The 13,819-nt window shown below is 47.1% G+C and overlaps 1 protein-coding gene across 1 annotated transcript; it reads left to right on the top strand.

Moving 5' to 3' along the window:
- The first annotated feature begins 429 nt into the window (after positions 1-429).
- c12h16orf87 (chromosome 12 C16orf87 homolog) lies at positions 430-13,456 on the top strand. The gene is made up of 4 exons (XM_040166749.2): positions 430-711; positions 8,975-9,074; positions 9,641-9,820; positions 12,703-13,456. The coding sequence occupies exons 1-4, from the start codon at positions 646-648 to the stop codon at positions 12,819-12,821; spliced, it is 465 nt and encodes a 154-aa protein (XP_040022683.1). The 5' UTR covers positions 430-645; the 3' UTR covers positions 12,822-13,456.
- The last annotated feature ends 363 nt before the right edge of the window (positions 13,457-13,819 follow it).

The raw sequence follows: 13,819 nt of genomic DNA, 5'->3' as shown, positions 1-13,819 counted from the left end.
CACTATGTTGTCTTATCTATCCTCTTGCACTATGTTTTTCTTTATTTACACATGTCACACGTGTCGGTCATATCGTGGTCATTTCGCGTACTTCTGCCCAGAGGCTAAATCAATTAAAGAATGTTCTAACAAGTTCCTATTTTTACGAGCTGCTTCCATTCCTCAAATAAAAGAAAGGAATAATCATAAAAAAGCTAAATTTACACAGCCAATGCCAGCTGAGATTCAGGAACAAATGGAAATACGTGTTGGGAGAGCGATTCACCAAAAATCACTTAGTCTTGCTATAGAGCCCAGTTGTGTTTCTTACACAAAAGGTTTACACCTGCCACTATGAATCGCGTATCTTTAATAATCAACTTTGCAGCGTTGCACAACTATTTTACCAGAATAAAAAGTTTTAACTCCGGCGTTTTCCTATTGTACCTGAATGCAACACGCCAGCAGCGGAACTGTCGCTGCGCATGCGCAGAGCGTCGCGGTGCTTCTAGAATACCGAACCGTCCGTGTGCTTCTAGCGCCGTGTTGCCGTTTAGCCAAACCGGTGTGTCCCCCGCGCGGACGTCCGAGACTCTGCGCGAACCCTCTGCGGTCCAGCAGTCACCGAGAGACGCGGAGCCGCGGCGCGGCGCGAGGACACGGACTATGTCTGCGAATAAAACAAAGAAAGTCAAAATGGCTACGAAGTCTTGTCCTGAATGCGACCAACAGGTGAGGAAATCCGTGTGTGCGATTCAAACGCCGTCGGTAGCGACCCGCGCGCCGGTGGTCATTTAGCGCGGAATCGCTCGCGCGCAGCGAGCACGCGGCAGCGTCACTGCACGGCGCGGAAGGCAGATCCCGTTGACCGGGAGCCGCGCGACGTCAGCGGCCGTTCTCCTCGGTGTTCAGGGTTCTTGTTGGAACATTAGTTAAAGAGTGTGAGTCACGTGAGGTCCGCACACAAAGCGCTGATCCACGATGTGAGGAACCCAACACACGCACTGCGACTCACACTCACTTCATACATTGCCATACATTTACTCCGCGTTGTTTTTCTAACATTCCCCAACGTGTCATGATGTTATGTCCTCAACCTTCTTCAAACATCAGATTCTTTTTCAGTTTTCAGACCTTGTTTTCCAACATGTTTTTTCTGGAATGTTTTCCCAACCTTCTCTGAATGTTTTGTTTTTAACTTTTCTGTTAACGTTGTATTCCCACGTTCTCTGCTGTTCTCGGGATGTTTAGGAAACCTTGATTCTGAGCATCGTGAGAACTTTGGATTCCTGACTTCTTCTTGGAACATTGTCTTCGTTTTTCTTTCCAAAGATGTGTGTTTTACGTTTAGCTTCTTTTTCATAACATACACAAATTAGAAGGTTCTCAATTCAGAGTTTCTGAAGGTTCTAACAGTGATTAATTACCTTTTTTTGGAGCCCCCAAACATTTTTCGACCTTTTTAATGTTTTCCGGCTGTTGGTTCTGTAACAATTTCTGACTGTTGGTTGTTCCGTAACGCATTCTGACTGTTGTCTGTTCCGTAACGCATTCTGACTGTTGTCTGTTCCGTAACGCGGAGGTTCCGTAACGCATTCTGACTGTTGGTGGTTCCGTAACGCATTCTGACTGTTGGTGGTTCCGTAACGCATTCTGACTGTTGGTGGTTCCGTAACGCATTCTGACTGTTGGTGGTTCCGTAACGCATTCTGACTGTGGTCTGTTCCGTAACGCATTCTGACTGTGGTCTGTTCCGTAACGCATTCTGTTCCGTAACGCATTCTGACTGTTGGTGGTTCCGTAACGCATTCTGACTGTTGGTGGTTCCGTAACGCATTCTGACTGTGGTCTGTTCCGTAACGCATTCTGACTGTGGTCTGTTCCGTAACGCATTCTGTTCCGTAACGCATTCTGACTGTTGGTGGTTCCGTAACGCATTCTGACTGTTGGTGGTTCCGTAACGCATTCTGACTGTGGTCTGTTCCGTAACGCATTCTGACTGTGGTCTGTTCCGTAACGCATTCTGTTCCGTAACGCATTCTGACTGTTGGTGGTTCCGTAACGCATTCTGACTGTGGTCTGTTCCGTAACGCATTCTGACTGTTGGTGGTTCCGTAACGCATTCTGACTGTGGTCTGTTCCGTAACGCATTCTGTTCCGTAACGCATTCTGACTGTTGGTGGTTCCGTAACGCATTCTGACTGTTGGTGGTTCCGTAACGCATTCTGACTGTGGTCTGTTCCGTAACGCATTCTGACTGTTGTCTGTTCCGTAACGCATTCTGACTGTTGTCTGTTCCGTAACGCATTCTGACTGTTGGTGGTTCCGTAACGCATTCTGACTGTTGGTGGTTCCGTAACGCATTCTGACTGTTGGTGGTTCCGTAACGCCTTCTGACTGTTGGTGGTTCCGTAACGCATTCTGACTATTGTCTGTTCCGTAACGCATTCTGACTATTGTCTATTCCGTAACGCATTCTGACTATTGTCTGTTCCGTAACGCGGAGGTTCCGTAACGCATTCTGACTGCTGGCTGTTCCGTAACGCATTCTGACTGTTGGTGGTTCCGTAACGCATTCTGACTGTTGGTGGTTCCGTAACGACTTCTGACTGTTGGTGGTTCCGTAACGACTTCTGACTGTTGGTGGTTCCGTAACGACTTCTGACTGTTGGTGGTTCCGTAACGACTTCTGACTGTTGGTGGTTCCGTAACGACTTCTGACTGTTGGTGGTTCTGTAACGACTTCTGACTGTTGGTGGTTCTGTAACGACTTCTGACTGTGGTCTGTTCCGTAACGCATTCTGACTGTGGTCTGTTCCGTAACGCATTCTGACTGTTGGTGGTTGCGTAACGCATTCTGACTGTGGTCTGTTCCGTAACGCATTCTGACTGTTGGTGGTTGCGTAACGCATTCTGACTGTGCTCTGTTCCGTAACGCATTCTGACTGTGGTCTGTTACGTAACGCATTCTGACTGTTGGTGGTTCCGTAACGACTTCTGACTGTTGGTGGTTCCGTAACGACTTCTGACTGTGGTCTGTTCCGTAACGCGGAGGTTCCGTAACGCATTCTGACTGTTGGTTGTTCCGTAACGAATTCTGACTGTTGGTTGTTCCGTAACGCATTCTGACTGTGGTCTGTTCCGTAACGCATTCTGACTGTGGTCTGTTCCGTAACGCATTCTGACTGTTGGTGGTTCCGTAACGACTTCTGACTGTTGGTGGTTCCGTAACGCATTCTGACTGTGGTCTGTTCCGTAACGCGGAGGTTCCGTAATGCATTCTGACTGTTGGTTGTTCCGTAACGCATTCTGACTGTTGGTGGTTCCGTAACGACTTCTGACTGTTGTCGGTTCCGTAACGACTTCTGACTGTTGTCGGTTCCGTAACGACTTCTGACTGTTGTCGGTTCCGTAACGACTTCTGACTGTGGTCTGTTCCGTAACGCATTCTGACTTGAAGGTTCCGTAACGCATTCTGACTTGGTGGTTCCGTCACGCATTCTGACTTGGTGGTTCCGTCACGCATTCTGACTGTGGTCTGTTCCGTAACGAATTCTGACTGTTGGTTGTTCCGTAACGCATTCTGACTGTTGGTGGTTCCGTAACGACTTCTGACTGTTGGTGGTTCCGTAACGACTTCTGACTGTTGGTGGTTCCGTAACGACTTCTGACTGTTGGTGGTTCCGTAACGACTTCTGACTGTTGGTGGTTCCGTAACGACTTCTGACTGTGGTCTGTTCCGTAACGACTTCTGACTGTTGGTGGTTCCGTAACGACTTCTGACTGTGGTCTGTTCCGTAACGCATTCTGACTGTGGTCTGTTCCGTAACGCATTCTGACTGTTGGTGGTTCCGTAACGACTTCTGACTGTTGGTGGTTCCGTAACGACTTCTGACTGTGGTCTGTTCCGTAACGACTTCTGACTGTTGGTGGTTCCGTAACGACTTCTGACTGTGGTCTGTTCCGTAACGCATTCTGACTGTTGGTGGTTCCGTAACGCATTCTGACTGTGGTCTATTCCGTAACGCGGAGGTTCCGTAACGCATTCTGACTGTTGGTTGTTCCGTAACGCATTCTGACTGTGGTCTGTTCCGTAACGCATTCTGACTGTGGTCTGTTCCGTAACGCATTCTGACTGTTGGTGGTTCCGTAACGCATTCTGACTGTTGGTGGTTCCGTAACGCATTCTGACTGTGGTCTATTCCGTAACGCGGAGGTTCCGTAACGCATTCTGACTGTTGGTTGTTCCGTAACGCATTCTGACTGTGGTCTGTTCCGTAACGCATTCTGACTGTTGGTGGTTCCGTAACGCATTCTGACTGTGGTCTGTTCCGTAACGCATTCTGACTGTGGTCTGTTCCGTAACGCATTCTGACTGTGGTCTGTTCCGTAACGCATTCTGACTGTTGGTGGTTCCGTAACGACTTCTGACTGTTGGTGGTTCCGTAACGCATTCTGACTGTGGTCTGTTCCGTAACGCATTCTGACTGTTGGTGGTTCCGTAACGACTTCTGACTGTTGGTGGTTCCGTAACGCATTCTGACTGTTGGTTGTTCCGTAACGCATTCTGACTGTGGTCTGTTCCGTAACGCATTCTGACTGTGGTCTGTTCCGTAACGCATTCTGACTGTTGGTGGTTCCGTAACGCATTCTGACTGTTGGTGGTTCCGTAACGCATTCTGACTGTGGTCTGTTCCGTAACGCATTCTGACTGTTGGTGGTTCCGTAACGCATTCTGACTGTTGGTGGTTCCGTAACGCATTCTGACTGTGGTCTGTTCCGTAACGCGGAGGTTCCGTAACGCATTCTGACTGTTGGTTGTTCCGTAACGAATTCTGACTGTTGGTTGTTCCGTAACGAATTCTGACTGTTGGTTGTTCCGTAACGCATTCTGACTGTTGGTGGTTCCGTAACGACTTCTGACTGTTGTCGGTTCCGTAACGACTTCTGACTGTTGTCGGTTCCGTAACGACTTCTGACTGTGGTCTGTTCCGTAACGCCTTCTGACTTGGTGGTTCCGTAACGCATTCTGACTTGGTGGTTCCGTCACGCATTCTGACTTGGTGGTTCCGTAACGCATTCTGACTGTGGTCTGTTCCGTAACGCATTCTGTTCCGTAACGCATTCTGACTGTTGGTGGTTCCGTAACGCATTCTGACTGTTGGTGGTTCCGTAACGCATTCTGACTGTTGGTGGTTCCGTAACGCATTCTGACTATTGTCTGTTCCGTAACGCATTCTGACTATTGTCTATTCCGTAACGCATTCTGACTATTGTCTGTTCCGTAACGCGGAGGTTCCGTAACGCATTCTGACTGCTGGCTGTTCCGTAACGCATTCTGACTGTTGGTGGTTCCGTAACGCATTCTGACTGTTGGTGGTTCCGTAACGACTTCTGACTGTTGGTGGTTCCGTAACGACTTCTGACTGTTGGTGGTTCCGTAACGACTTCTGACTGTTGGTGGTTCCGTAACAACTTCTGACTGTTGGTGGTTCCGTAACGACTTCTGACTGTTGGTGGTTCTGTAACGACTTCTGACTGTTGGTGGTTCTGTAACGACTTCTGACTGTGGTCTGTTCCGTAACGCATTCTGACTGTGGTCTGTTCCGTAACGCATTCTGACTGTTGGTGGTTGCGTAACGCATTCTGACTGTGGTCTGTTCCGTAACGCATTCTGACTGTTGGTGGTTGCGTAACGCATTCTGACTGTGCTCTGTTCCGTAACGCATTCTGACTGTGGTCTGTTCCGTAACGCATTCTGACTGTGGTCTGTTACGTAACGCATTCTGACTGTTGGTGGTTCCGTAACGACTTCTGACTGTTGGTGGTTCCGTAACGACTTCTGACTGTTGGTGGTTCCGTAACGCATTCTGACTGTGGTCTGTTCCGTAACGCAGAGGTTCCGTAACGCATTCTGACTGTTAGTTGTTCCGTAACGAATTCTGACTGTTGGTTGTTCCGTAACGCATTCTGACTGTGGTCTGTTCCGTAACGCATTCTGACTGTGGTCTGTTCCGTAACGACTTCTGACTGTTGGTGGTTCCGTAACGACTTCTGACTGTTGGTGGTTCCGTAACGCATTCTGACTGTGGTCTGTTCCGTAACGCGGAGGTTCCGTAATGCATTCTGACTGTTGGTTGTTCCGTAACGCATTCTGACTGTTGGTTGTTCCGTAACGCATTCTGACTGTTGGTTGTTCCGTAACGCATTCTGACTGTTGGTGGTTCCGTAACGACTTCTGACTGTTGTCGGTTCCGTAACGACTTCTGACTGTTGTCGGTTCCGTAACGACTTCTGACTGTTGTCGGTTCCGTAACGACTTCTGACTGTGGTCTGTTCCGTAACGCATTCTGACTTGGTGGTTCCGTAACGCATTCTGACTTGGTGGTTCCGTCACGCATTCTGACTTGGTGGTTCCGTCACGCATTCTGACTGTGGTCTGTTCCGTAACGAATTCTGACTGTTGGTTGTTCCGTAACGCATTCTGACTGTTGGTGGTTCCGTAACGACTTCTGACTGTTGGTGGTTCCGTAACGACTTCTGACTGTTGGTGGTTCCGTAACGACTTCTGACTGTTGGTGGTTCCGTAACGACTTCTGACTGTTGGTGGTTCCGTAACGACTTCTGACTGTGGTCTGTTCCGTAACGACTTCTGACTGTTGGTGGTTCCGTAACGACTTCTGACTGTGGTCTGTTCCGTAACGCATTCTGACTGTTGGTGGTTCCGTAACGACTTCTGACTGTTGGTGGTTCCGTAACGACTTCTGACTGTGGTCTGTTCCGTAACGACTTCTGACTGTTGGTGGTTCCGTAACGACTTCTGACTGTGGTCTGTTCCGTAACGCATTCTGACTGTTGGTGGTTCCGTAACGCATTTGACTGTGGTCTATTCCGTAACGCGGAGGTTCCGTAACGCATTCTGACTGTTGGTTGTTCCGTAACGCATTCTGACTGTGGTCTGTTCCGTAACGCATTCTGACTGTGGTCTGTTCCGTAACGCATTCTGACTGTTGGTGGTTCCGTAACGCATTCTGACTGTTGGTGGTTCCGTAACGCATTCTGACTGTGGTCTATTCCGTAACGCGGAGGTTCCGTAACGCATTCTGACTGTTGGTTGTTCCGTAACGCATTCTGACTGTGGTCTGTTCCGTAACGCATTCTGACTGTTGGTGGTTCCGTAACGCATTCTGACTGTGGTCTGTTCCGTAACGCATTCTGACTGTGGTCTGTTCCGTAACGCATTCTGACTGTGGTCTGTTCCGTAACGCATTCTGACTGTTGGTGGTTCCGTAACGACTTCTGACTGTTGGTGGTTCCGTAACGCATTCTGACTGTTGGTTGTTCCGTAACGCATTCTGACTGTGGTCTGTTCCGTAACGCATTCTGACTGTGGTCTGTTCCGTAACGCATTCTGACTGTGGTCTGTTCCGTAACGCATTCTGACTGTTGGTGGTTCCGTAACGCATTCTGACTGTTGGTGGTTCCGTAACGCATTCTGACTGTGGTCTGTTCCGTAACGCATTCTGACTGTTGGTGGGACCGTAACGCATTCTGACTGTTGGTGGTTCCGTAACGCATTCTGACTGTGGTCTGTTCCGTAACGCGGAGGTTCCGTAACGCATTCTGACTGTTGGTTGTTCCGTAACGAATTCTGACTGTTGGTTGTTCCGTAACGAATTCTGACTGTTGGTTGTTCCGTAACGCATTCTGACTGTTGGTGGTTCCGTAACGACTTCTGACTGTTGTCGGTTCCGTAACGACTTCTGACTGTTGTCGGTTCCGTAACGACTTCTGACTGTGGTCTGTTCCGTAACGCCTTCTGACTTGGTGGTTCCGTAACGCATTCTGACTTGGTGGTTCCGTCACGCATTCTGACTTGGTGGTTCCGTAACGCATTCTGACTGTGGTCTGTTCCGTAACGCATTCTGTTCCGTAACGCATTCTGACTGTTGGTGGTTCCGTAACGACTTCTGACTGTTGGTGGTTCCGTAACGACTTCTGACTGTTGGTGGTTCCGTAACGACTTCTGACTGTTGGTGGTTCCGTAACGACTTCTGACTGTTGGTGGTTCCGTAACGACTTCTGACTGTGGTCTGTTCCGTAACGCATTCTGACAGTTGGTGGTTCCGTAACGACTTCTGATTGTTGGTGGTTCCGTAACGCATTCTGACTGTGGTCTGTTCCGTAACGACTTCTGACTGTTGGTGGTTCCGTAACGCATTCTGACTGTTGGTGGTTCCGTAACGCATTCTGACTGTTGGTGGTTCCGTAACGCATTCTGACTGTTGGTGGTTCCGTAACGCATTCTGACTGTTGGTGGTTCCGTAACGCATTCTGACTGTTGGTGGTTCTGTAACGAATTCTGACTGTTCCGTAATGTTCTCTGAATGTGTTTTTTGCACTCTTGTGGTGGATTGTTATCAGTTTCAATGTTTTTGTATACGATTCTGGGAACGTGTTCTAAGTATTTCATTGTTATAGATTCAAAGCAACCTTCAAACTGTATTTAATCCGTGGCTGAAACGTGAAGGAGGATCCGTACCAAACACTTATCAATTTCAACCCTTTACTGAAATACATGAAATGAAAAGACATGAAATACACACATTGTGTAAGTCAGAGAGGTACTCTAAATTGTAACTATGACAGCCTCACATGTACAGGTTCTTGCATGTCCTTTGTGTCTGGGTGGACAGGCTTGTGTTCGTGGGTTTGTGTTTGTGCCCTATTCTTTCCTCTTTTGATCATGTAATGGTGCTTTGTGAGCTTCATACTACGCTACAACTTTAACCCTGAGCTGTTGGGTGAGCTCCTTGGTCTCTGTGATGTCTACATAATGAAATCCATTTTGAATGTGTCTTTATACCATATGACAAAACATGGAAAGGTCTAAGGGGACTTATGCAAGGTATTGCATAATTGAATGTGAGGAAGAAGCAGTTGATATGTTCCAACATCAAGTAATTTAATCTGTTTCCTGTCTGGTTTTCTCTAGATTCCTGTTGCGTGCAAGTCCTGTCCATGTGGTTATGTGTTTATCAGCAGGAAGCTTCTCAATGCCAAATTAAATGAGCGCTCCTCTCCAGCTATAGCAGGTAAGGTTCAGCCTGCATGATTGATGCCTGGAAATGTTCCACCTTGTGTTTGCTCTTTGTTTGATTGTTCTGCCTTTGTGTTGAGCAAATATTGTTAGTTGTAAGACATTGTTCAGTGCTGTTCTTTATTCTGTAAAGTCTGCCGTGGATCTGAACACACAGCATAAAGAGATGGAACTGAAACGTTGTGGATCTATCTATTGAGCACGCTCTCTCAAGCTCGTCCTGCGGGACCAAACCAGTGGATTTTAGCAGCTAACGTGTTTTAACCAGATTTCTGCTCATGCAAAACCTTCTGCAGAATCTGAAAGTTGGTACAACATGAAGTCCTCAGACGGATGAAGGGTGAAGGAAATAATCATTTAGAAAAGGCCTTTTATGAATATGGAGAGAAGTCTGGCATGTGGCTGGACCTCCTCAGAACAAGCTGCAGTGACTTCCCCCCCCCGGTCAGTTCAACCGGGACGTTCTTCTGCCTGCAAAGGCCACTTCTTAACGAATGTGATTTCCATATGTGGTGGTGCACTAGAACCTCTAACCCACACTGCGTCCGTGTTGTCCTTCAGACAAGCTGGACTTCAAGCGGAGGAGGACGGAACGCATCCGCAGAGAAAGGATAGACTCCTCTTTAACCAGCGACATGGAGAACAGGAGACGGTCCCGAGCCAACAGTCAATCGGATCCCATTCGGAGGGGGCGGGGCAGACCCAAAACAGTGGGTCTGAAGAAGCAGGAAGAGGAGAAAGGTAAAGTCCTCTGCACCTAAATGTCCTTTAGACGTTCTTATGCCGCGCGTATAGTACTGAGGGTACCAAAGCAAGGACTCTCTGGAAAGGAACTCTTAAGAAGATTCCGGTCTAAAGTGTGTGTGGCTGCTCAGGCTTATTGGCCTGATGACAAGCGTTCTCATGGACGTGCACTGAGCGGTCAGCAGAGATGATGGAGTTAACGTTGGAACTAAGAGCCGTTTGTTCTCAGCAGTGTTAATTTCGACGACGAAAACTATGACGAAAATTTTTCGTTAACGAACCTTTTTTCCATGACTAAGACGAGACTAAGACGTGACGAAAACGATCTTAAAAAATAAAAACTATGACTAAATCTATTCTAACTTTCGTTAACGAGACAAACATGTTGGTGGTTGACGAAGTCACGAAACCTTTCCCCCCTAAATTCACACGCAGCTGACAGACAACAGACAGACAAAGTACGGCGGTTATTAACGCATCATGATGACGTCATCCACGAACCCAGAACGCTCGCTAAACTAGCGGTGCAGCGGTGGTTCTTGTGCACAGACTACGGACCGCAACGAATGTGGCTTCGTTAGTTGATGCTCCGTTACAAACGCATTTAACATAATACATCACATATCATTTAGCTGATGCTTTTATCCAAAGCGACGTACAATAAGTGCATTTCAACCATAAAGAAACAAACTTAGAAGAACAAGGAACAAAAAAGTGCATTTTCCTCAAATAAGCCAATTTACAACTTGCTGTAGATAAGAATCGTTATAAGTCCAATGTAAGTGCTCCAGTTAGTTAGTGTGTTAGTGGAGGTAGAGTGTGAAGAGGTGTGTCTTTAGTCTGAAGATGTGAAGGCTCTCTGTGGTCCTGGTGTCTTCAGAGAGCTCCTTCCACCATTTAGGAGCAGGACAGCAAAGAGTGGAGATCTAGTCCAGTGTTTTGCTCTCAGTGAGGAGGAACAAGCAGTTTATCAGATGCAGAGCGGAGAGTGCGGGTTGGGATGTCGGGTTGGACCAGGTCCTGGATGTAAGCTGGACCCCATCCATTCACAGCGTGGTACGTGAGCACCAGTGTTTAGAACTGGATGAGCCACCGGTACCAGTGAAGAGAGCGGAGGAGTGGAGGAGTGAGGGAGAACTTAGGAAGGTTAAAGACCAGTGGAGCTGCTGCATTTTGGATGAGCTGCAGAGGTGGAATGGTGGTAGCAGGAGACCTGCAGGAGTGAGTTGCAGTTGTCCAGGAGGGAGATGACAAGAGCCTGAATCAGTACCTGCGCTGCCTTCTGAGTGAGAAGGGGACGTATTCTCCTGATGTTGTAGAGCGAGTATCTACAGTATCGTGTTGTCAGTGATGTTGGGAGTCAGGGAGAGTCGGCTGTCGATGTCACGCCGAGGTTCCTGCAGTCAAAGTGGACGTTAACACGGAGTTGCCAAAGTTGACAGTCAAGTCGTGGGTCGGAGAATCTTTTCCTGAAAACAGATGGTGGGCGGATCCACTGAGAGATGTCAGTCAGACAGGCAGAGATCCGAGTGAGGGAAGGAGAGGATTAGTTGGGTGTCATCAGCACAGCTGTGGTAGGAGAAGCCATGCGAGCGAATGACAGCGCGGAGAGTTGGTGTAGAGCGAGAAGGGGAGGGGACCCAGGACGGAACGGAATAATAAACTCATTGCAGGTTCTGAAGCCAAGAAAATAATGTATTGCAGCGATTTTAGGACGTTAAGGTCTCTTTTGTTGCGACAGTGGAAACAATAAAGGAGCATGAAGTGTCAAAAGCATTGCAAGTAAACAGACAAAGACAACAAAGTGTTGCGTTTAGATCCCTGGTCCTCATGAAGTTGTTACACCTTTGCCAATTTGTTAAATTGCCTTGCCAATAAATGCTTTGCTATTTGTTAAAATCCAAATCCTTTCATGTAATGATTTTTCACATGTCATTTATATCAGCTCACACAAACACTTCCACCATTTGTTCTTGGCCCGGCTCCTCAGTCACATTTTACAACCCGCTGTGGCCCGGCAGTCAAAACGTTTCCGACCTGCTATAGACCTGTCCTATAGGAGGGACATCTATAGACCTGTCCTATAGGAGGGACATCTATAGACCTGTCCTATAGGAGGGACATCTATAGACCTGTCCTATAGGAGGGACATCTATAGGCCTGTCCTATAGGAGGGACATCTATAGGCCTGTCCTATAGGAGGGACATCTATAGGCCTGTCCTATAGGAGGGACATCTATAGGCCTGTCCTATAGGAGGGACATCTATAGGCCTGTCCTATAGGAGGGACATCTATAGGCCTGTCCTATAGGAGGGACATCTATAGGCCTGTCCTATAGGAGGGACATCTATAGGCCTGTCCTATAGGAGGGACAGCTAATGGACAACCAAGTACTGCAAGCTGGACTATTATGCAGCTGTAGACACAACACAGAGGGTCCCTGAGAAGGGAAGAAAAGGAGTTTAATATAGATATTAAATGGGACTAAAACTAATTACATTTTTGTCTAGTTTTCGTCAACAAAAACTAAGAAGGATTAAAATGACTAAATGTGACTAAAACTAATATGCATTTTTCGTCTAAAGACTAAATCAAAAGTAGCTGCCAAAATTAACACTGGTTCTCATGTGTATTTAAAACACGTCTGTTACCAACGTCATCTCCCTTTGTCTGCACATAAACAGTTACACCTGTCACTCAGACCACCCATCCCGTCAGTATTTAGAATACTACACTAGTTGTGACTGTCCTCTGGGGGAACCAGGGCATCGCTTGATGTGGATCCAGGTGAATAGTTCTTGAGGAGGAAGCATTGAGTCTGACCTTTTCTTAATCTCACAAGCTCCTTGTGCCTGATAGCGTTTCATTGTGTCCACAGAGAAGCAAGACAAGGAGGTGGATATCTACGCCAGTCTGTCAGACGAGAAGGCCTTCGTGTTCTCTGTGGCCTTGGCTGAGATCAACCGTAAGATCTTGGGTCAGAGACTCATCTTATAGATTAGGGCCTGAATGTCCTGGCACAGAGGACCTGTCACAGAGAAACTATCCAACAGCAAGAGGACGACCAAAGAAGGCTGACCGGAGCAGAACTCTGATCTGGAAGTCGTTCGCTCGGTGATGGGAAGAGATCCAGAAGCTGCTGGAGCTGCAGACTGAAGCAGAGTCATGGGGAGATCACAGCTCTTTTGCACCATGTATTATTAACCCACCACACACACACATGTAAACATGTTTCTACAGTATGCAGTGTGTGTTGTAACGTTATACAGTGATATTTCCTAACTCCTCTGCAGATACAAAAATCTAAAGAAATACTACATTCATCTGGAATAATGGAGCTCAATGTTAATTGGAGGGACCCAGATTTAATGTCAGCTGTGCACTTTCTTATTAACTGGAGAGGCAATAAAACTGATTATTAGATTGCTATTGCTAAGTGATGTTCTATGCACAGTACACACATGTATTTATTACTTGAACAGATGAAGTTCAATTCACCTTGATCTCAATTGGACCTGGGAACAAAAAGTGCAATCGCCTAAAGATGGTGTCCAGCTTTCACAGTTTTATAAAGGAAGTCAGAAGCGTAGTGCTGATGTAGTGAATTCTTATAAAATAAATGATTTTAAGCAGTCTGTCCAACTTTGATTCATTCAGCAGTTTTTATAATATATATATATATATATATATATATATATATATACATATATTACACACACAGCACTTTGCATTTCACTCTGCAGTCCAACTCCTCCAACACCAACAGTGTAACAAGCAACGCCCCCCATCACCCCTCCTCCTCCATGCTTCATGGTAGGAACATCCCATGTAGAAACCTTCTGTCCTACAGAGACAGCGGGTGCAACCAAAAATGTCAAATGTTGACTCATCAGCCCAAACCACCGTTGACCACTGGTTTAATGTCCCCTGTGTTTTTGGCCCAGTAAGTCTCCTCTGGTTCTTTGCAGTAATTCAACCATGATGGTCGGATTCTG

Source organism: Gasterosteus aculeatus, chromosome 12 (genome assembly GCF_964276395.1).
Source record: "Gasterosteus aculeatus chromosome 12, fGasAcu3.hap1.1, whole genome shotgun sequence".
NCBI classification, from domain to species: Eukaryota; Metazoa; Chordata; class Actinopteri; order Perciformes; family Gasterosteidae; genus Gasterosteus; species Gasterosteus aculeatus.
The sequence above is the reverse complement of the archived record's forward strand: the minus strand, read 5'-3'. Positions and strand labels throughout refer to the sequence as shown.